The sequence below is a fragment of the Xiphophorus couchianus genome, chromosome 6 (genome assembly GCF_001444195.1).
Source record: "Xiphophorus couchianus chromosome 6, X_couchianus-1.0, whole genome shotgun sequence".
NCBI classification, from domain to species: domain Eukaryota; kingdom Metazoa; phylum Chordata; class Actinopteri; order Cyprinodontiformes; family Poeciliidae; genus Xiphophorus; species Xiphophorus couchianus.
Window position 1 is genome coordinate 24,881,887 of NC_040233.1, and position 23,786 is coordinate 24,905,672.

At 37.8% G+C, this 23,786-nt stretch overlaps 2 protein-coding genes across 6 annotated transcripts in view; both read left to right on the plus strand.

The window, feature by feature from the left end:
• Positions 1–8,962, plus strand: part of LOC114146464 (acyl-coenzyme A thioesterase 2, mitochondrial-like) — a 48,942-nt gene extending 39,980 nt beyond the window's left edge. The window contains exons 1-4 of one of the 4 annotated variants that reach the window (XM_028020517.1): positions 4,496–4,639; positions 6,384–6,845; positions 7,644–7,828; positions 8,061–8,960. In XM_028020517.1, coding sequence (XP_027876318.1) covers positions 6,395–6,845; positions 7,644–7,828; positions 8,061–8,669 — 1,245 coding nt within the window. In that variant the 5' untranslated portion in view covers positions 4,496–4,639; positions 6,384–6,394 and the 3' untranslated portion in view covers positions 8,670–8,960. Of the gene's footprint in view, positions 1–720; positions 903–1,477; positions 2,406–4,495; positions 4,640–6,383; positions 6,846–7,643; positions 7,829–8,060 lie in introns of those variants that run through there. The other 3 variants (XM_028020518.1, XM_028020519.1, XM_028020516.1) reach the window with 3 other exon arrangements.
• Positions 8,963–9,453: 491 nt separating this feature from the next.
• On the plus strand, positions 9,454–13,514 carry acot20 (acyl-CoA thioesterase 20). Of its 2 annotated transcripts, none has more exons than XM_028020520.1 (4): positions 9,454–9,590; positions 10,621–11,076; positions 11,776–11,978; positions 12,684–13,514. In XM_028020520.1, exons 2-4 carry the CDS (start codon positions 10,626–10,628, stop codon positions 13,290–13,292), a joined length of 1,263 nt encoding a protein of 420 aa, XP_027876321.1. In that variant the 5' UTR covers positions 9,454–9,590; positions 10,621–10,625; the 3' UTR covers positions 13,293–13,514. The 2 variants fall into 2 exon arrangements, with proteins under 2 accessions (XP_027876321.1, XP_027876322.1); XM_028020521.1 differs by having other exon boundaries at positions 9,463–9,590; positions 10,626–11,076.
• The last annotated feature ends 10,272 nt before the right edge of the window (positions 13,515–23,786 follow it).

The following is a 23,786-nucleotide window of genomic DNA, read 5'->3' on the forward strand; positions in this document are numbered from 1 at the left end:
TTAAAGTATGCTGAGTTAACAAATGCACCAAAGGTCAATTTAAAAATGTCTCTGAGCTGCAAACCTTATGTTTTAAAGAGAATCTATTATGCAAAGTTTACATTTTGCATGCATCCAGTCTTTGGCAGTAAATTAATGTTTTTTGTTGTCTAAAAAATTTGCCATTTAAAAAACGTTTTGAATGTAACGTCACAAATCGTCAGGCACTTCCTGTCATCTAACAACCCCAGCAAAGCACAGCCTGTTACCTAGCAACCCCAGCTGAGCTCCAGCATGTTTAGTCAGCTGGTTTTACGGCTGTATGCACTGTACAATGGCTGCTGGAAATATGATTGTTTTATTGTTTACCATACAGAAACCCTTTGTCTTGTTGATTGTGCAGGAGGCTCCACTTCTGCTTGTGCATCTGTTTGCAGCCAGTTTCACATGCAAGTGTAAATGCTGAGCTGGGGGTCGGGGCCAGCAGGAACTTTTTGGATTTAAAGTGACAAGAGGCCCTAAAACAGCTCAATATAGGCAGAACTCGGAAGAATGAAGTCTCATTAACTAAGAGTGATTTTGTGCAAAAACTGCAATGAATATGTTTTGTGTTTTGTGTAGCCCCCAGACTTATCCCAACCAATTCAAGGAAGCATAATAAATCACCTTTAACAGGTAAACAGACTTTTACATTTTAATAAATGGGTATTTAAAATTCTTTTGTTCTCTTTTTGCTCAAAGGAGAGGGTCCGTTTCCTGCTGTGTTGGATCTGGGCACCTTCATGTCGGAGAAAAGGGCCTCTCTACTGGCCAATAAAGGCTTTATAGTTCTTGCTTTACCCGTATTCAACGACCCCAAAATAGAAAGGATGAATCTGGACGACTTCAAAGAAGCAGTGAAGTTTCTACAAAACCAGCCAAAGGTGACAAGACACATCCAGTTTCCTAGTTTCCATAAAATCACTTTATGTAAACGAAACAAACTAATGAATTTAAAAACTTGCAACATCTCATCCTGTCTCCTGTATTCTGGGAGCAGGTTATAGAAGACATAACTTCTATATTCAATGGCGTGTCGGCCCAGGTCAACAACCTTAAAGATGTTTAACACACTATAAAATACATTAATTTTTTTGTTGCTGAGTAAACTCTCATTGAAAAATGTACAATCTATCCCTCTATAGTCAATCCATTTCCCAGACTTTCTATCCATTCACCCATCCATCCATTTCTTCTTTTTTTGTTCAACTATTTTTTATTTTTCTTTCTCTGTAAATATGCATATTGTATATAATATCCATTCTTAAGGTTCTTTGGATACTGAAATCAGCTGGTAATTAATCCTACCCCTAAAAAAAGACAAGGAGTGGGATTAAATAAGCTTTTAAAATGCTCTTGAAAATAAGCAATCACATTTTCTTTTAAAGTAGTTAGTTTTTCCTTTCATTCCTGAACTGACTGTTTTGATCATTATTTCTTAATTTCATGTTTTTCGCAGGTGAGCAGTAAAGGAGTTGGGGTAATATCCCGATCTAAGGGGAGCGACATCGCGCTTTCCCTCGCTGCTTTTGTGCCCGGAGTTGAAGCTGTGGTCTGGATCAATGGTTGCTCTGCTAGCACAATCCTACCCCTGTATTATAAGAATAGGCAGATTCTCTCAGCATTGAAGTTTGACATGAACAAAATAATTTTCACCAAGTCTGGAGCCTTTATCACCAAATATGCCATGCATGATACTCTGACGGAGGAAAACAGGGCATCCCTGGTGCCTATCGAACGAGCAAGCGGACAATTCCTGTTTGTAGCTTCAGAGGACGACTTCAACTGGGACAGCAAGGCCTACATGGATGAGATGGTGGACAGACTAAAGCGTCATGGGAAGGAGAACTTTGAGAGTGTGAGCTACCCTGGAGCCGGACATCATTTAGAACCTCCGTTTGGACCGTACTGCCACTCCAGCTTCCATGGCTTCGTAGGTATTCCGGTCCTGTGGGGGGGGGGAGCCCAGGGCCCACGCTGCTGCTGAAGTCCATCTATGGAGTAAGATCCAGGAGTTCTTCAGAACTCACTTAAACTGTGACAAAACTCAAACTAAATCCAAGTTATAGTGCTGCTGACCTTTAATCAAAAACCAGCCAAGATATCTAAGAGAGAGTTTTGGGCTGAAAGGAAGCCGTTACTCCAAAAAAACAAAACAAAACAAAAAAAAGCTAGAGTACAGTTTGAAAATCCGCTATTAAAGCAAACTTTAACCCAATCTATATAGACTCATGTCTTTGAAAGCAGTTTTTTTTTTAACTACACTATTGTTATGCCATTTGGCAAATAGAAATATTTCAGTTGTATTAATGGGAGCCAGTCGCTTGACCCACATACAGAACACACTCAGAAAAATCAGATGAATAAAGTTTATTTTGAACAAATACTTCATGAGTTGAATGTGTGGTTCTTGTCCTAGAACTGATGGAGAACTGAAGGCAGTGGAGATGAGAGGCAAGTGGACAGTTTAGAAACATAGAAATGATGATAGTTAAAGTGCTTACTGCTCTAGTTGAGATTCTCCACCAGGGTAAGGTCACTGGAGCTAGGTTCCCTTGTGGGGGAGAAGAGGTATGGTCCAAGTTCAGATGATCGGAGAAGTAATGTGATTCCTGGAAGCTGTGGGTTGATGTTTTCATTGGAGGGGGGACAAGTAACAGCAAAGGTAGTGGAAAGAGGAGCGGTTCGTCACCAGTCATGGAATGAGGTACTAGCAGGGGCGATTCTAGGATCTGACTTTTAGGGGTGCTTAGCCCCCAGTAAGGCTAAGACCCATGAAAAGATAGTCTTTGGTGCGGTTTTCTAAACCTAACTGCTTATTTACATACATTCACAAACAAAATTAAGAGACATGTCAGTAATTCATAGAATAAACAATATTCATTTTACTCAAACATACACCTATAAAGAGTAAAATCAAAGAAACTTTAAATAGTTTCCAGAGGTGTATAAACTCAGTTTGAAACAGAATCTCAAAAATGAGTCCTTAACCTGAACTTTATTTGAAAATCATACTTAGAAATTGTATTACCATTATTTTTATCTGAACGTTATGGCTGTTGGCCTTTTTTACAAGAATGAATGTCCATCTATGGAAAAGTAGACATTATGAGTTTTATTATTTCAATTCACAGTTCATGAAGTGGGCCTATTATAGTTTCAGTACCAAACACCTTTCTATTCACAAAAAACAGCCTAACATTCTGTGCTGTTCTTTAGTTTGACATTATTTAAGTGACTCCAGGGAGATTTGGGAAGTTAATTACAAAACACCACAACAGTCACTAATCAAACTTCAAAAAAGACCAACAAGACTAATTAACAAGGCTAAGTACTGGGATCAGACTAACCATTATTTATCAAAATATTTTGCACACATACATTTTGTACTGAAGTACAAAATACTCTTCAAATAAATAAAGCCATTACTGTTGTTGTGATGTAAACTCCACGGACCAAAAAAGTGTGAGCGCACGAACAGGAAATCAGCCAACACAGAATAACCAGAGTTTACTTTTTTATTTCTTTTTTAGCGCTAGAAAAGAAAGAGACGCTTACCCTTACAGGCTAATTTGTTGTAAAGTGAATATGACCAAATTTACACAGCATCTGATCAAAAACGGAAGAATCATTGGTTATATCTAAAAACACGCTCAGTGGTTGCCTGATGTCGTACATCAGCTAAGTTGTTATTTCTACAAAGGCCTTTTTGTAAAAGTGAAGAATTCCATGTGTGTAACAAACTGTGTGTGCGTGTCCTTGATAAGCGTCTCAACACTGTCCAATATATTTATTAATTTCCATTCATGAATATAAAAATAATTCTAAATTATGTACTGCATTGCCATTTAAAATTGCCCATTGCAATTGTATTATGGTCTATACCAGGGGTGTCAAACTCAAATACACAGTGGGCCAAAAATTTTAAATTGAACAAAGCCGCGGGCCAAGGTTGAACAAATGAATCTTTTAATATGGACCCAAACGAGTTTTGAGTAAATATTAGGAGTAAATATTGAACAAGCAAGGCTTATATAACTTAAAAGTGCAGGCGCGCAAAATTGAGTTGCTAAAAATAATAAGACATATAAATGGCATATTAAATAAAATGTAAATAAAATTGAATGCCTCCTTTCTGAGGTAAATGTCAAAATTAGCTTCATACACAGACTAATAAATTTGAAAATAAAATAGCATAACAACTATGAATAAATCTGTCATGAATTGGTGAATGAGGTGGTGAGGCAGACGCTTGAGACCCAGGTTGAAATAAGAGATGGTTTTTAATGATGAATATCCAGAAAATTACACAGTCCAATAATGTCCAGAATACCGGTGTTCTGCTCTTTTGACTGCATTTTACCATCAAAAAGGGTCTGTTCCCTTCATTTTCATTTAGGTACTCTCTTGCTTTAATACACACTAGCAAAAGTGACGCTTACTGTAGTTACTACCCAACCGTGTATGCTGTCAAAGAGAGAGGGGGGGTTTTCAGACTCAACTACTAAGAATTGCAAAATCGGTCTTTTTGAACCATTACTGTTCCCGTAGTTCTTCAGGCTGTTAAACGGAGTCAAACCTATCGGGTAGGTAGCTGCACCTGAACACGTCCCATTTGTCGGTAAGTTCGGTCACGTTAGTTTTATCGCAAAAATATTAGCATAAAAGGCATGTATGGCGTAAGCTAACTCTCAAAAAGATGAGTAAATGATTCTAACATTCGTATAAATGAAAACGTATTTGTGTGATTACAGACGTAAGAAAGTTACAATTAATTTGTTTTTTCCCCACAGCCACTAAATAAATTTAAAACGTGAAAAGGGTTGCCTATTTTTGCTTAGATATTTCTACAATTCGGCTCTAAATAAAGTCCCAAGCTATGTCTTCGCGTTGTAAATACACACCCATTACTGTTATTCATTTACTTACAATAAACACAAACATTTTTGTCGTGTATTGCATTTCAGTTTAGCAACAGGAGTTCGCCCTGTTACCCACTGACCTTTAACCTATACTTACAGAGAACACTTTTATTAGACCGATCGCCATTTGTCCATAAAGCCCTAAAGGTTTATCATATTTTGTCAAATTTCAAAGTTAATTTCCAGCACGTAAAGGTCGAAATCATGATTTGAATCACATTTGTTTTGAAACTCGAAATGATGCTTCATGTCTGAGACTTAATGGCACTGACTTTACATCACTGATCAGTTAATAATAATATCTTTTAAAATAAGTTTCCTAAGAGTTTTTAATGAGCTTCTCCACCAAAATGTGGAAACTGACTGCAATAATCTAATCTGATAGAATTCTGCAGCTGTGTTGCTTGGGATTTCGATATTATATATATAATATTTACAATATTATAGTGTATTATATTTATTTTATTATATAATAATACTATTATATGAACCCTAATATAGTAATATTAGTAATAATAATATAAACAACTTACATTTTCTTCTAAAATCTTTTTGGATTGTGGGAGGAAACTGGAACACCTGGAGAGAAACTGCAAACAGGAAATTAACTTTTGATATTTATTCACTTTTTATCTTTTTTTATTCACACCTAAGGAGAATTTAGAGAAATCAATTAACCAAACAGTCATGATTTTAGACTGTGGCAGGAAGCCAGGAGTCCGGAGAGAACCTACAAATAGGAAACTGGTAAAAATCTTTTTACCAGTTGTAAAAGCCGCCAATGCTTAGCTTTAGAATTTCAACAAAAAACAAGTAAACAGAAAAAAAAACGATGGCAAAACAGAAAAGTGTGAAAATACCACAAAGTAAAGAACAAACATTTAAATATCTTACAACACATATTAAAGAAAAACAAAACCATTGGCAAATATTTAGCCCAAAAATAATTTCAACTGTTTTTAAAAACTTTCCTAGCATTTAACAAAACAACCAGTTGTTTTTTGGTAATCAGTTAATGTTTTTTGGTGTCTAGTTGTATGAACCATTTCATAAACCTCCAGATTACGTTACAGTGTGCCGTTACCTAGCAACTTAAGCTGACCTCCAGGACATTTAGTCAGCTGGTTTAACTGCTGTATGCACTGTACAATGGCTGCTGAAAAAGACAAGTGTTTTGTTGTTGACTCACCATTCAGAAGCTCCTTGCTGCATTCTTGGTTGTGCAGGAGGCTCCACTTCTGCTTTTCAAAGATTTATGGTGCTATAATTGCGTATCTGCTTGCAGCTATTTTTAAGTGCAAGCAGCAGCTTACTTGGATTTAAAGTGACAAGAGGTCCTACAGTTCATTCTGAAAAGAGATCAAAATAGGCAGAACTGAAGACTTTTCAGACTTTTGATTTTGTGCAAAAAATTGTATGAACATGAAAACTGTTTTCTTTCAGTTTCAGACAGCATGTCAACCCAGATCAGACTGAGGCTGCTCCCCAGCGCCAGGTGTTTATTCGACGAGCCCGTTCAGGTAAAGGTGGCCGGACTGAGGTCCAAGCAGCTGGTCACCTTGAGAGCCAGATCCACCGATGAGAAAGGAGTGGTGTTCAATTCCTCGGCCAGCTACCGCGCCGACGGCAGAGGGGAGATCGACCTGAACAGAGACGCCTCGCTCAGTGGGAGCTACGTCGGGGTGGAACCCATGGGTCTGCTGAGGTCACTGAAGGCAGATACCTTGCACAAATATTTCTATAAGAACAAAGCATTGGAACCTTTCATGGTCAACTTCTCTGTGCATGAGGAGGAGGGCGGGATTCTGGCCGAGGTGACCAATGAGAGGAGTCTCATGGGAGATGGAGTCAGGCGAGTTCCCGTCAAACAGGGCAACATTCAAGGAGTCCTGTTTACCCCGCCAGGTATTAATGACGACCTCATTAACTATTTTAATTAGCATTATCCATCAGAACCTAAACAGTTTTTACATATTATCACTGCAGACATTCTATGAAGAACAAAAGGTATGCTGAGATGAGTTAACAAAAGTCAATTTAAAGATGTCGCTGAACTGCAAACCTTTTAACTTTTAAAGGGGACCTACTGTGCAAAAATTACATTTTGCATGTTTTTGTGCTTCCATTCGGGTTTCATCTGCTTCTAAAAAAACACCCAGTCTTTGTTTGGCAGTAAGTTGATGTTTTTTGAGAAAATGAGCCATTTCAAAAACATTTAGAATGTAACGTCACAAATCATCTAGCCGTCATCTAGCAAACCTAGCTGAGCTCCAGGACGTTTGGTCAGCTGGTTTAGCTCCTGTATGCTCTACAATATCTGCTGGAAATATGATTGTTTTGTTGCTTAATATTCATAAACCCCTTGCTAGTTTTGTTGATTGTGTATGAGGCTTCACTTCTGCTTTATAAAGATGTAAAGCTCTTCATCATGCAAGTGTGCAAGCAGCTGCTTCTTTGGATTTAAAGTGACAAGAGGCCTTAAAACAGCAAAAAAATAAAAATAGGCAAAACTGAGCAGAATGATTTTTAAGTATATCTAAGAATAACTTTGTCCACAAAATGCAATGAGTATGTTTTGTGTAGCCCACAGACTTATCCTAACCTGGTCAAGGAAGCATAATATGTCATCTTTCATAGGTAAACAGACTTTTATTTTTTAATAAATGAGTATTTAACATGCTTTTGTTCTCTTTTTGCTGAAAGGAGAGGGTCAGTTTCCTGCTGTGTTGGATCTGTGCACCTTCATGTCAGAGAAAAGAGCCTCTCTGCTGGCCAATAAAGGCTTTATAGTTCTTGCTTTACCTGTATTCACTGACAAACCCAAATTAGAAAGGATGAATCTGGATGACTTTGGAGAAGCAGTGAAGTTTCTACAAAATCAGCCAAAGGTGACGAGACACATCCAGTTTCCTAGTTTGTATAAAATCATTTGTTAGAAAAACAAACTAAAAATATCAGTCAGCTTTTAAAATCCTCTTGAAAATAAGTACCAATTACATTTTCTTGTAATATAGTTAGTTTTTCTTACTGTTGAAGTGTATGTTTATCTGAATAGTCTTTTCATTCCTGAGCTGTCTGTGTTGATCATATATTATTTTCTTAATTTCATGTTTTTCGCAGGTGAGCAGTAAAGGAGTTGGGATAATATCGCGATCTAAGGGGGCCGACATCGCGCTTTCCCTCGCTGCTTTTGTGCCCGGAGTTGAAGCCGTGGTGTGGATTAACGGCTGCAGTGCCAACGTTGGCATCCCCCTCTACTATAAGGACCATCAGATCCTCTCACCACTGATGTTCGACTTCACTAAGGTGATTCCCAGTGAGTCCGGAGCTAACATTATCAAGCAGGCCGTTGAAAACCCTCTTGCTGAAGAGAACAAGGGCAGCATTGTTCCCATTGAACGAGCCGGGTCACATTTCTTATTTGTGGCCTCTGAGGACGACCTCAACTGGGACAGCAAGGGTTACCTGGACGACATGGTGGCGAGGCTGAAGCGTCACCAGAAGAAGAACTTCGAGAGCGTGATTTACCCTGCAGCCGGACACTTACTGGAGCCACCGTATGGACCACACTGCCCCTCTGCGTTACACGGGATGCTCAGGTTTCCAGTGATGTGGGGCGGAGAACCTCAAGCTCATGCTGCAGCTGAACTCCACCTGTGGAAGAAGATCCAGGACTTCTTAAGAACTCACTTGAGCTGCAATCCTGCACAGAGTAAATCCAAGTTATAGATTTAAATCTGTGGATTTCAGAGGGTCGGTTTTACCTGAATGAAATTATTAGTTCATCTCCTCAGCAGAGCTTGGTGGGTTACTGAGGAGGAAGTTCAGTAAGCCACATTCAGGCTCAGTTGGACATCCCTGAAAACAGAAATTAACATTAGAACACCTAATTAACTGTACAATAATGTATGTAATAGTTTTGTATAGAAAGAACAGATTTAATATTCTGTAATTGTGATTAAATGTGTTCTACAGTTAGAGTACTGTAGCTTTTTCTTAAATACTTTATAATAAAAAAACATCTGAAGTAAAATCGTGGGATTTTTTATTATAACACTTGCATATAAGCCATAAGGAAAACTTCACATTAATTGTGTTAGGTGTCTGGAAACTTAGCCAACAAAAGGACTGGCTGAAACATGGTTAAATAATCTGCTATTAGTTGAGAATAATCTAGTCCAGGTTGGACTGTTGTGGTTTTGGAATTAGAGCAGTTCTAATATGATTCTGGTGCAAAGAAGGGGTAAAAATGGCCCTTTATTGAAGTTTCACAAATCACAAACATGGTTTTAAATATTCTCCTATTAGTTGAGAATAATACAGTCCAGGTTTAAACAGTCTAGGTGTCGTAGTTTTTTAACTAGAGTAGATTAAATATGCTGAAGGTAGTGAAAAATTAGGTGGAATCGCCCTTTAGCCATTTCCTCGAATCGGAAACCAACTTTAGCTTCGTGTTTGTATCTACAACAAATTTCTAATAAAATGTTTTGAAAACGTGCCCTTCTATACTTTTATTTTGAAGAAACCCCGGCCGCCTCCGACTGCTTCCGTTTACATTCGGGTCTGTAGCCGAACGTAGCAGGACGAAGTGCCCTCGAGGATTGAGGACACCTAACATCCAATTATTCATCCTACTACACGTAGTTGAAGGTATTCTGTGAGTTTTTCACAGTGTTTGGAAAAAGCAGGGCGTTTTGAGGTGTTTTTAGGATAAATAAGTGCCGAAGTTTGGGCGACCTTAGCCAAACGACTGCTTACTTTTTACTCTTCAGAAGTTTATAAATGTGGTTGAAAGTTAGTGACCTGAATATGCTTTTATTAAATTAAAATAACAACAAAGACGTGTGTTTTCAACTCAGTTTATAGCCAACTTGGGTAAATTGTGGCTAAAAAGTACAGCGTAGTATATAATCTTAAAAGTTGTTTTTTTTTTATTTTTAACCCTTTCATGCATAGTGGTCACTACAGTGGACAGCTATCTAAAAGCCATTTTCTTGTGCTTCCTGTGGATTTTTATGTTATAAATGCACACAGACCACTGAAGTGGACATTAATGCATCATAAAATATACCATCAACTACTGGCCATCAGCTGCAAATGCAAGAAATTATTTTTGTTAAATACAATATGGCCGACAGACAAAAAAGCATGAGAACCGACCCGGTCCCTCCTTCTACTGTAGACGACTCTTGCAAGTAAAAAAAATATTGTGACATCAGATAACCCCTAAGGAACAATACTACTGATGTATTTTTCAAATAACAACTTTGTATTTGGACAAAATTACAATTGATCACATAAAAATAAAAATATTTTTACAAAAAAATGTTCCTACCTTTTTTATGCCTTAAGAAAAGAATTTTAAAAAATGGAAAAAAAATTCTGACACAAAGGATCATAATTCATGCATGAGAGGGTTAAGTTAATCAAGTAAATGTAGTTACGTAAATATAACTAGTTACTATCTAACTCTTTTTATAACAGGATTAATAATATGAAGAGTGAATAAAGTAAATAATTTGTATATTTCACTAAGTCAAGTAAAACACTCCTTTGTATTATAATTTAAAAAGCGAAATTTTCACCGATTTCTGAAATCTGCTCTGCAAAAGTCAACAGCAAGTTCACTTTAAAAAGTCAAAATGTTTGACGAAACCTTTTGTTTCATTTTGTTTCACAGCACAGATGTCCAATCAAGTCAGGCTGAGGCTGCTGCCCAGTGCCAGGTGTCTGTTCGATGAGCCCGTCCAGGTGAAAGTGGCCGGTCTGAGGTCCAAGCAGGTGGTCACCATGAGAGCCAGATCCACAGACGAGAAGGGAGTGGTCTTCAGCTCCTCGGCCACCTACAGGGCAGACAGCAGCGGGGAGATCGACCTGAGCAGAGACGCCTCCCTGAGTGGGAACTACGTTGGGGTCGAGCCCATGGGTCTGCTGTGGTCTATGAGGTTAGACGTCTTGCACAAGAGGTTTCAGAAGACAAACTCCCTGAATCCCCATGTGGTGAACTTCTCAGTGCATGAAGAAGAGGGTAGGATGGTGGCTGAGGCGACCAATGAGAGGTTTCTGATGGTAGACGGGGTCAGCCGAGTTCCCGTCAAACAGGGAAATATTCGTGGGGTGCTTTTTACTCCCCCAGGTTGGTCTTTGTTGCTTTAACTCTTTGTTGAATTTGCAAAGTAATGATGCTTTGAATTTTTTCTGGCTAAGGTTTTGCCTAATATGGTTCAGTTCTGTTAAAGTTCAAGAAATACTGAAGCAAGAGCAACACATTTAACAAAATGCACCAAGAAACTGGCTGGTTACTGAGATTGTTTGTTTTATTTTTGGAAACAAAAAACGTTGGAGTTTATTCTGCTACAATCTCCCTACTACATGTAGGGAGCCTGTAGTATAAAGCAATATTAGTAGTTTATTGAAGTAACTTCAGGTCCTGAGTCTCCGAGATCGTCAGTAATTTTTACTGGGAACTCAGTAAAAATGTGAGAGAAAAAACAAATAAAATTACAAAGTTAAACCAGATAATATTTGAGAAGAAATTTCTCCACAGAATTTATAATCCATACCTAAAGCAGAAAGGTTTGTTGCTCCCTCAGACTGGAATCAACTGCAAAAAGACTTAAAGTTGAAGCAAATATTATCTTTAATGTTAGTCAGATATTACTGAAAATTAATATTCTCAGTGCTGTTTCTATATCTTTTTTTGTAAAAGCTGCTAAAAAAATGTAATCACGTAATATTAGGCTCTACAGAAGCTTAAAATTACAAAAAGATTTGAAGTTGGCCACAAAATTAAAAAATGAAAGGTTCAGGTAGTGGATTGTTTATTGTTTTTCAGGAGAAGGGCCGTTCCCTGCTGTGTTGGATCTGTACACGTTTGGTGACGGTCTGTCAGAGAAAAGAGCCGCTCTGCTGGCCAGCCGAGGATTCTTGGTTCTGACGGTGGTGCTGTACGGTCACGATGACCTGCCCAAGAACATTAAAGAAGTCCATCTGGAGTATTTTGAAGAATCCATCAAATTTCTAAAGAACCAAGATAAGGTCAGTTATTAAAATGTTGATAGTTTGATCCCATTTAGCAGCTTTGTCCTATACAAAAGAGGATTAGAGACACTGAAACAAAAAACAATTCTGACTTTAATTTCAGAATTATTACTTTTCTCCCAGAATCAGAATTTTTTTATTTTGTTTCTAATCTAATCTTAAAACTCGAATGTACCAAATAAATTTGGGACGAGCTTTCAGTGTGGATAAAGAGCAGGTTTACAAATCAACAGGTAAGAAACTGCTGTTATTATATTTATATCCTAATATAATGGAAATACATTTAAGAATGTTTGGTTATTTATTTAGATTTTTACGTAGATTTTCACAGAATTAGAATTCTGAGTTGAAAGTCAGAATTCTGAGAAAAAAAAGTCAAAATTCTGAGGAAAAAAGGTGAGAATTCTGAGATTAAAGTTGAAATGCTGGAAAAAAAAGAATTCTGATACTAACGTAAATTCTGAGATTAAAGTTGGAATTCTGAGATTAAAGTCAGAATTTCGAGATTAAAGCTAGAATTATGAGACAACTCAGAATTCTGAGATTCAAGTCGAAGTTTTTTTGTTTTTTTCTAGTGACCTAATTTTCTTTTTGGGTCTTTTTGGGTTGTTTTTGTGTTTACATCGTTTTACAAATAATGTTGAGCTACCCCTTGAGAAATATGCAAATCATTTTATTTTGACCTTGCCTGTTTTTCCCCAGGTGGGCAGTAATGGAGTCGGCATCATCTCCCTTTCTAAAAGTGGAGATCTCGCTCTGTCAATCGCATCGTACCTCCAAGGAGTCCAGGCTGTCGTCTGTATCAACGGGTGCTCCGCTAATGTAGCCTTACCCCTTTATTATAAGAATAGACAGATTCTCTCAGCATTGAAGTTTGACATCAACAAAGTGATTTCCACAGAGTCTGGAGCCTTTATCACCAAATATGCCATGCATGATCCTCTGAAGGAGGAAAACAAGGCATCCTTGGTGCCTATCGAACGAGCAAGCGGACGATTCCTGTTTGCAGCTTCAGAGGAAGACTTCAACTGGGACAGCAAGGCCTACATGGATGAGATGGTGGACAGACTAAAGCGTCATGGGAAGGAGAACTTTGAGAGTGTGAGCTACCCTGGAGCCGGACATTATTTAGAGCCCCCGTTTGGACCGTACTGCCACTCCAGCTTCCATGGGGTCGCAGGTATTCCGGTCCTGTGGGGAGGGGAGCCCAGGGCCCACGCTGCTGCTGAAGTCCATCTATGGAGGAAGATCCAGGAGTTCTTCAGAACTCACTTAGACTGTGACAAAACTCAAACTAAATCCAAGTTATAGTGCTGCTGTCCTTTAATCAAAAACAAGTCAAGATATCTAAAAAAGAGTTTTGGGCTGAAAGGAAGCCGTTACTTCAAAGACGATGAGAAAAAAGGCAGATTACAGTTTGAAAATGCACAATTATAGCAAACCTTGACTCAATCTGTATAAACTCATGTTTTTGAAAGCAATTTAATTTAAAAAACACTATTGTTATGCCATTTAGAAAATAGAAACATTTCAGTATCCTGACATTACATAGAAAGTTTGTTCCAATTTAATGTCAATTAGAAGAAAAATAGGTTTCATGTCATTTTCTACCGTTTTAATTCATGAAAGTCTGGGTTTTTCTGGAAGTGAAACAGCTTTTTAACTGAATGCTTGTTGTAACATTAATTGTAATAAAACATGTTGAGACCTGATTATCTGTTAGAACAGCTTTCAACTACATCCCTTCTCTAACACACTTGAGATATAGTTTCTTGTATCTAGTTTATTACTGTTACTTTGTTAAAGGAATTTATTTTTTTAATATTCCAATTTTCTGTATTACACTACGGTCCATTAGGTGGCAGCAAATATGCCCTCCAAACAGAGTGTAGAAAGAAGAAGAACGTACTAGCGATGGGAGTACTGACGTCACATCCGCCATATTGTTGTAACCATAGACACGGATACGGTTGTAACAGCTTTGTTGTCTTTTATGTAGAGTTTTGGGCTTTGTGGAGGAACGCGGACATGTCCGGCCATCGCTGCTGCATTCACGGCTGTTCCAGTCGTTCACACGGTAAGAACGAAGAGAAATTAAACAACGGACTGCGTTTCTTCCGCTTTCCGAGGTGGAAGAAACATGAAGACAAACTTGTGTCGGAGATGACCGTATGGCCTGGGTAACGGCAGTTGGAAGGAACGATGTCACTTTCGACTGCATTTTACCATCTAAAAGGGTCTGCTTCCTTCATTTTCATTCAGGTACGCTCTCCATTTAATACACACTAGTAAAAGTGACGCTTTGTTATACTGTGTGTGGTATTTCGCACTAGTGTTGCCATTTTCTATGTGGAGACCATGAACGCATCTCTGAAGGTGCTGTTTCTGCACAGTCAGTAGGTTAGACCTCAGAAATCCTTTCTAAACCGATAAATAGTCGTCTGGTTGTTAAACGTTCTATTCTGCGCATGTGTAAAACTCAAGACGCAGAGGCCTTTGAATTCGACTCTACTAACTCAGTTAATGTTTTTCCAGGAAAACCAGCGTATGAAACGCTAACGACCCATCCTGACTGGAAAGCGTCTCTGCTGCTGGGCCAGAAGCTGGTCAGGCAAGAAAAAGAGCGGCAGGAGATGCCACACACAGCCGAGGTTGTGCAAAACTGAAGAGGACGAGGAGAAACGGGAGGAAACTGGCCTCTCACAGCCTGTCGAGGAAAGTTCAGAGGAAAACATGCTTGACCAATGTGCTTTGAAGCAAATCACTAGTCTAGAGAGTGAACTCACTGAACTTACAGAACTGTTCTTAAGGGGTGACAAAAAGGTAAAATATTACACTGGACCTCAGAGCCATTCCACTTTTCAGGTCAAACCTTTCCTGCCGCAGGTTGCAACAAAGTTGACTCACTCAGATGGTTCTCCTCACCTTAATGCGTCTGAAGTTGAATTTTCCAGTGGATCGGATAAGTTATTTATTTAACGTGCAGCAAGAAAACGCTATCGCTGCATTCGAGGACATGGTCGCTGCGTTGTACGCATGCATGTCTTCTCTGGTCCACTGGCCGGACAGAGCGGGTGTGGGTCAGTATGCCTCAGCTGCTCCTGGAGACATTTGGAAGACAGCTTGCCATGATCGTCGACTGCTTTGAGGTTTCCACGGAGACGCCTCCAATATGGAGTCGGGACGGACACAGTGGCACGGTGAAATACGTCACCGGCATCACTCCGCAGGGAGTCATTTCCTTCACCTCCAGAGGCTGGAGGGGGGGCAGCAGTGATGTAGAAATCACAGAAAGCTGTGGTCTGCTGGACAAACTGCAGCCGCATGACGTAGTTCTGCGTTTTAACATGAAGGACGATCTGGGCATGGTGTGTGCTGAGGTCAAAAGGTCATCACCATTCAGCCACCGTGAGCTGGATCAGAAGACAGCTGAGGAAACAAGACGGCTAATGCACTTTAGAAGCCATGTAAGGAGAATTATTGGTTCTGTTTGCAACAAATATAAAACCTTAAATTCAAGCTTTCCCATCAGGATGATTGGACCGTTTGAGGGAGAGAGCGAGACGCTGCTAGACAGGGTTGTAGCAGTTTGTTGTGCTCTTATAAATCTGTATCCAAATGGTGTTCTTTCATTGCAAAAAGGAAATTAACAAATACTGTAGGGCAGATGTAAACTCTTGTAATATTATGATTTTATTTTTGTACGAGTTTCTCTTAATATTATGACTTTATTCTTGTAATTTTATTTTTTCTTAGTATGGCCGTAATACATGTGTGTTACAAATGTTACATAGTTGTGAAAGGTCACATTGCAAACCAATAAAACTTAGAATTCTTCTGTAATTGCTTTGTTTTTATTTGGTTTCCCCCATGTAATTTTGGCAAATAAAGGGCAAATATTTCCAATTCCTCATGACTTGTCACAGTTGAGGAGTTTGGGAAAGATTAATTAGTTCCTATGTTACGGAGGGGGAACAGATTATTTCAGACAGCTGAAATATTTGGTTTCCCTCAACTTTGGCAAACAAAGAGCAAATGTTTCCAAATTCTCAACAATAGTTGTGTGTGATGGTAGGATTGAGCGATGTAAATTTCAAGATGATTGAGATTTTTGTCCCATGTCCAATGGGGTAACAAACATTACAAAGTGTGAGCTTCAGGCTGTTTAAGACGAACCTCACACAATACCAGGTTTATTTATTTACTTAGTTTTGTTGTGGTGGTCAATTAAACTTAAAGCTACGCGAGTCGTTTTACCAAGAGATCGATCAGAAGCGCTGTGAAAGAGTTTAATATCAAAATTAGAAAAAGCATAAAAGATGGACTTTCAGTACACACAGGCGGAAGGCTTGCAATATTATTAGCTATTCAGTGGATTGATGAAATAAGATCAGTAATTTTTCAAATTTCAGATTCCTGTTAATCATTAGTTTCAAATGCAACCATTCAGAAAACAGGCCAGATATTTTAATAGAAATTCTAAAAATATTATAAATATGATGGGTTCAATAATTAACTTTCTATCAGCACCAGCTCATTATGGCGTTAAAGGGAAAGAAATGGCAATAAGGGTAACAAAGGGAGCTGCTAAAAACTCAGTGGACTTAGTTGTTAATTTTAGTAAAACAGGAATACAATTTTTAAAGAGAAAATGAAAGATTAATGGCAAACACAATAATAAAATAAAAGTACATTGGTTTAATGAAATTCAAAAGAAGACTGGAGAAATGAGAAGTACAGAGAGGATGAGGAGAGAACAGACAATTATTTCATGCATCGGATTTGGGCACAGTTGGTTAAATAGCATTCTTTATTTTGGAAAACATTGGTTTGGCAAGTGTGATTATTGCGTAGTTAATGAGACAATAGAGCATGTTATGTTATTCTGTCAAAATTATGAAGAAGAAAGACAAGAATTGATTCAAAATTTAAATCGAATTAAATATAAACTAGATTTAGTTAATTTATTTAGAAATAACTCAAAGTATAATTTATCAGATAATATTTTGCTTACAAAACATAATTTAATTCTGTGACATTCTGGTCCACACTCTATACCATTGGGTGGCGGTAATGCACCAGTTTCGTTGTTTGCCAATCGTCAAAAAACATCGAAGAAGAATAAGAAGCGCCGTGAAAATGATCGGATTCGCTTCTCTGGTTGCACGTACTCCGTGATTGTTCCATTGTGGGGTCCGCCCGTCCGTGATTTCATAATTTAAAGGAGCTTCCGGTGTTTCCCTGCTGTTTCTCTTTCCCTCGCTAACCGGCTGCGGCATTTGGTTTTAACTTGCGAGGATAACGATCCCCTGTTAACTTCTTCTCCGTTGATTTTGCCAGTAGGAATGACTCAAAGTCTTCTGGAGAGAAATGTTGAGAGCACTAATGTTGGTTCTTCAGGAAGTTGTGCTGTTCTATTTTGTTATGGGGGGAAGTGATAACATTTCTGTATTTTGTTTTTTGTTGTTACAGCCAGCAGTGACGCAGTGTGACATTGTCTAAATGTACACCAGTCAAACACAATATGATAAACACCAACCTGGGTAAAGTTATCTTTCCTGATCCACACTCCATTTCAGTAGTGGTAATGCATATGGAGGAATGTTGCTTGCCACCCGACATAAAAAAGAAGAAGAAGAAGACAGTCTGGTTTACCCCGTAGATTCCAATACAGAAGTGCGTCATCAACCCAGCATGCATTGCACAGGTGAGAAAACGTCTACGTTTGTGGGTGAAAAATATAACGAAAGATATACATTTTTTAAGTAATTATGAGTTTTTACATATCACAAACAGCAATTTTTAGTTAATAGGAAAATGACAACATAATTAGGCCAACATGTTCACCTAAAGAGACAGAGGCCCAATTTCAAGGTATTAAATTGAAAAGCTAAACCGTACTATAGAGTGGCATTATGTAACTGGAAAATATCTCACATATCCCCTTTAAATTGATAACTTTATAGCACACTGGTTATAAGGTTATACTGATACAGATCAGAGTCTAGCAGTGATTAAATCGTCCTTCTCCAACCTGGAACTAAAATATATTAAACCTGGATGTAATGTTATCTGCAGATAAATGAAATGAAACATTAACCCCAGGTTTTCAGTTATGCTTTCTGCCATGGTGTGCTTCTTCTTTCTGTGTGTTGGATCTCTTTTCCTCTTAAGCAGCGTTTTTACTTTTACTCACATAAAACTTTTTTTCTTACAATACCTGCGTCTGTGTTTGGGTGCTCCAGCTTCCACATTGTGACAGAGCATCACTAGCAACACCAAAACAACCTTGACAGCTTTAAAAGAAGCAGTTAACAGAACATGACGTATTAGTAACCAAGTCAGCCAATTATGTCTCCCCGGAGAGGAGAGATAACGTGTTATTGTTCTTCCCAGGTTCGCTGCAGAGTTCACGAAGACCTTGATCTGCCTCCTTGGCTTATTAAGCTGCATCACTGAAAATCCCTTTCTCCTTCCCTCCTGTTCTTTGTGTTTCCAGATCTGCTCCCTTTCTGTCATTTCGACTCCACAGAGGGCGCATCAGCCTCCAGCTTTTATCAGAGGGGGTTGTTTGTTCTTCTGCTGTACCTGCATGAAGAGAAGAAGGTTCAACTTTAACTCAGGCTTGTGCTTCTGCATCCATTGGTTGAAAGGGATTAAGGTTAGTTTGTTGCTGAGTTTAAAAAAAAGATGGTAACACGTTGATCTCTCAGAATTCTGAGTCTAATCACAGAATTCTCACATTTTTTCTCAGAATTTTGATTTTTTTTTTCCTCACATAATTCTGACTTTTTAAAGTGATATCAGAGTTAATCATCTGAGATCAAAAGTCAGGATGGATGGAAGGCTTTCCATCTTCCCATTTCCTACCTTAGCACATTGATCAGCACGTACCTGAGGATGATTAACAGCACTAATACCCTCCTCCTGGTTCTGATTGTTTTTTTTTGTTTTTGTTTTTTTTGGACAATAGTAGCATTAGCAGTAGGTGGAAGAGCTTGATTTTTTTTTCACAGATTATCTTTCCTATATCATATTGTCACAACATGGTGACACTTAAGAAATATGAAAAAAGGTTTGGAAAAGTTAGATACTGCACATATTTTTAGATTTTAATTTGGAAATACATTTAAGTAACACTTATAGTTTCCATTCCGCTTCACGGTTAGGTTGTACTTTTTGTTTTTATACTTTAAAGAACGCCTCAAGAATTTAAAATATAAATATGTTCTTAGTTCTAGGAAGACACGAGTCCATATTTCTGTTCTTCCAAATCATTAAATATCAGTTCTTCAGACCTGACATGAAGCTTTTACAGTCATGTGTTATTAACACCCCATCAGTTCTGAGTGCTGCAGCGTTGGCAGCTGTTCACAGATGCTTTTCATCGCCTTGACACAGTGAACTTTTGAACTTCACTCAACTCTCTTGCTCACTTTTTTATATCCGCTCTAAGAGTACAAATGTAATTTTATAACAGGGGTGGACATTATACTTGTATTACTGAAACTTTTTTCCCCCTATACATAAAACAAAACACTTGCATCGTATATCTAACAGCTGCAACAGTCCAGGCTGCAGAGCTCCAGTGGATTCAAAAACGGGTATAAAGTCAGGTGGGTGGGGAAAAAAAGACTAAATTGCTTCTTTGCTTCACTCAAATGATATTGGCACAAATTTAATTATTGGAAAGATACTGATATGTTAAAAAATTACTAACATCAACCAATACTGATGTCAATGCCAATATATTGTGCATCACTACTATATATAGCTAACATAAATATTTCTGGTCTGTTTATCTCATTTTTCTGCAGAACTCTCCCTTTGCAATGCCTAGTTTCACAATTGCAATCCAGACTTTAAAGATATTGCTGTTGCTTCTTATTTCATTTATTTATTTATTATTTTTATTAATTTAAAAAAAAACACACACATCTCCAACTGAAAACGATTTCTCAGCATACCATGTTTTCAGATTGCCGCTGTAGGCACTTTGTTTACACCAACCGATGCATTTTTAATGAGGAATAATAAACCAGAAAGTGAAACATGTTGACGAAGAGGAGAAAATGTTCCATCAGGGGGAATTTTAAAGTGCTCAGAAACTTTTTACACAAAGCCCAGTCTGAACTTTTGAGAAATCTGTTTAATCAACACAGTCCTTGTTGCTGAGGTTTATAAAGCAGACCAGATGTGGTTACTCCATGTTCCTCCTCACCGTCCCCAGCTCCTAATGCAACATTATGACTGTTACGTAAGCCACTGCGTTCGCCTCCACACCTCTGCTGCAGCTTGCATGGAGCCATTACAGAAATATTACATAGATAAATATTTAAATAACAAAAAACCCTAATTTGCTTCCCAAAACACCAAAAAGTCATGGCTAGGAGATTGTAACATTTCTTAGATAACAGCTAATTAGGAGTTTGTGCTGCTGCTGCAGGTGTTTGCTGTTCATGTTTCCAAGGCAGACTGCTTATCAACACAGAAAAAACAGGAAGAAGCTGAAGGACTTACAATTACCAAGCTATCGTGTCACCTCTGTGTATTTAGGCTGCGTAGATGCCTGCTACTCTGTAATTAGCTTAGCGTGCTAATAACAGGAGCCAACATCTCTGTTCCCATCTGGAGCCAAAATATATATTTATCTGAGACATTGTCGAAGTGCTGTGTCTATTCAACTTGTTTGCTACTTAAACAAATGTTAGAAATGTTTTCAATTTAAATGATTCTTAAAGTATGAAATCACTTTGCAAGTTTTTAAACTAAAATTTGGGTCTCTGCTGCTTCTAAAAAGAGCCAAAGCGTTAAAAAAAAAACACCCATACAGTTTTTGGCAATAAGTTGATGTTTTTTGATATCTGGAAAACGAACCGTTTCACAAACCTTCGGAATGTAACGTCACAAATCAACAGGCACTGCTCGTTGCCTAGCAACCCCAATGGAACTCCGCCCGTCACCTAGCAAGCTGAGCTCCAGCACGTTTAGCTAGTTTTACTGCTGTACAATGGCTGCTGGAAAAGGCAAGTGTTTGTTGTTCACTTTCCATTCAGTAACCTTTGGCTGCATTCTTGTTGGCTATGCATGAGGCTCTACTGATGCTTTTCAAAGATTTACAGTTGTGTAATTGCATGTCTGTTTAGAGCTATTTTCATGTGGGAGTGTAAATGCTGAGTTGTTCCAGAAAGCATAATAGGTTACCTTTAAGTGAAAAAAATTATTGGTAAAAACAAAACACTGAATCTATTCCTCGTTATTCAGTTTTAATGAAAGCATTTGATTTCCAGTATCTTGTAGTTCAGCTTTAAAGATGTCGGTTTTGTTTCAGTCATTCAAATTCACAAGTTTCTTGGTTGTTGATTATGTTTTAAAATTGTGGTTTAAATCTGAAACTACTCTAAAGAGTGACAGACATTATGGGATAGGCCCCTGATGCCCAAAATCTGTTCACCAAAATACATTTTCTGAAATTGTTAGCAGGATATCTTCCTTTAAAATAGGTTTCTGCATATTGTTCTGTCTCATACGAGCATTTTATTTTCATGCAGCTGCCAGGGAGAGATGCTTCCTAAGAAACTGATTGGTTTCTTTTTATAAAATCTATCCTGGGAATCACAGCCTGCATCATGTTTCTCAGAATTTCTGTTCCTGGTGGATTGCATTAATGTCTTTTCATCTTGGTTTTGGCCACATTTAAGATGTTCTTTGAAAACTTAATTGCTCTTTAGTTGGAAAATGTTTGAATCAATCACACTCAACAACCTTTGGTTCACATAATCTTGCAGGTGAGACATTTTCCTCTCATATGAACAATCAGAGTTAATGTTTCATCTTTCTTTAGTTCATTTAGCAGTGATGTCTAAACCATCTGTTCTGATCCCAAAGCGGTGCGTCTCGGTGCGTCTCATCAGGACTTTAAATGAAAAAGACAGATTTTCCGTTCTGTAAATGTATCTAAAGTGATATTTATCTCAATATGATCCCACCGAGACCTGCAATGTTCTGTTAAAGCCTTGCAACACAGAGACATAGTCCAAGTTTTTCATGTTTTACATCAGTTTGGAACATGCATATTTACAGGCTTCTGATTTAAGCTTGTTTATATCCTGTAGATTTAAGTTTTTATGCATAAATAAAGTATATGGTGATTTTATTTATATATATAGTAGAAAACTTTCTTTTTCTTGAATTCTGAAGCAGTTACTTGAGCTTGCCCTCTGCAGTACTTTAAACAAACGCAGGGTGGTGCTACAGCTAAATGGAAAACTACCAGCCCACTTAGAAAGGTACGTTCTGCTGCATAAATTGCTCAACTATAGTTGGAAAGCAAATCTTAAATAATCCTAAAAAATAAGGTGAGTTATTCTCAAAGAAATTTAAATAAAATGTAAAAGTTTACCTTTATGTGCAAATCTTGAAATTTTGAGTTCTTTCAGGAGCTTTAAAAAGTCTAAATTTAGGATAGAAGCTACTCAAAGAGCAACCGTTTGCCTTATTTTATTGCCATTAGTAAAGCAGAAATGCAGAGCTCAGCAAACTGATTTGAACTTGTTTATATCCCCTCGGTCTGCTGGGAAGTCAGTCAAATCAGCAGCCTGATGCAACACGACTGATTAATGAGCAAAGAAACGCGAAATAAACAGATTAAATATTCTAAATATTACTTAATTAAATAATTTTATTTGTAGTCAAATGATCTCTAAAACGCCACTAAATTCTATAAACAGTTTTCAAATAATCTATAATGTCTTAGTAAAGGATAAACATGACCCAAACAACCTGGGAGTTATGTGTACATTTTATTTTTCCCCTTTATGAAATCATTGCTTGCATCTGAATAATCAATAATCATCTGGTTGGATTTTAAAAGTCACACTTGGGTTTGATTACTGCCAGACCTGTAGAATAATAAAATTACTTAAACAGAACCTGTCAAACAACATGAAGTAGGAACTCATGAAGCAACACATCACATCCCAGTGTAAAGAAATAAAACAACAGAAACAGATTTAAATATTCATATAAATATTCATTTAAATCTGTAAGTCTGGAAGGATAGATTTTTTTTGGAAAGTTACTTAATGACCCTTCTCAGATTCAAGTCTTGTTGTTATTTAAATAATTTTAAGATCATTTTAAATATGTTTTAATGTGAATAACCATAAATGGACTCCAGCAGAAGACTTATATAAGCTCAATTTTCTGCACCAGTTTGCAGTTATTCAGCTCAGTTATCATACTAACTAGTCGTCTTGTTGCTACTTTTTAGACTTTTGCAAGAGCTTAGGACTGTCTTTCTTTCTGCCTCGCTGCTTGTTCCCCTTTTTTATACTTTATTTTTGACTCGGAGATAAAAGGCAGAGCTATTATAGTTGTTTTCCCGACTCACAGTCCACCTGCCAGATGAAAAGAGATTCGACAAATAGAAGAATAAATGAAAGAAAGAGGCTTTTACATCATTTCAGTTACAGAATCAGCAAAATGCTGCTCTATTTCCATATTAAAAGCAGAGCAGAGATGGTTGCAGACTTGTTTACCTGAACAGTCTCAAGTTTGGACTCTTCTCTTGTCTTAACACCAGAACTCGGAATAAATTAAAAATAATCATGACGTATCTTTTTCAACGTACACAAACAGAATAAACTTAAGCGTGTCTGCTTGTGGAAAGTAGAAAAGCCTCAAATTAAACAGTGTGGCCTCATTTTGGGAGCTTATGACAGCTAAGAGACGAGCTGTGAAACCTGCAGGAGGGAGATCAGGGGTTGTGTAATGAACGCTACATGAATAAAAGAGGATAAAGTG

Bases quoted from the DNA above. Each gene is read 5' to 3' on its own strand.
- acot20 (XM_028020520.1), top strand. From the start codon at position 10,626: ATGTCCAATCAAGTCAGGCTGAGGCTGCTGCCCAGTGCCAGGTGTCTG. The intron at 11,077-11,775 runs GTTGGTCTTTGT...ATTGTTTTTCAG, and splicing joins GGTGCTTTTTACTCCCCCAG to GAGAAGGGCCGTTCCCTGCT. The intron at 11,979-12,683 runs GTCAGTTATTAA...GTTTTTCCCCAG, and splicing joins TTCTAAAGAACCAAGATAAG to GTGGGCAGTAATGGAGTCGG.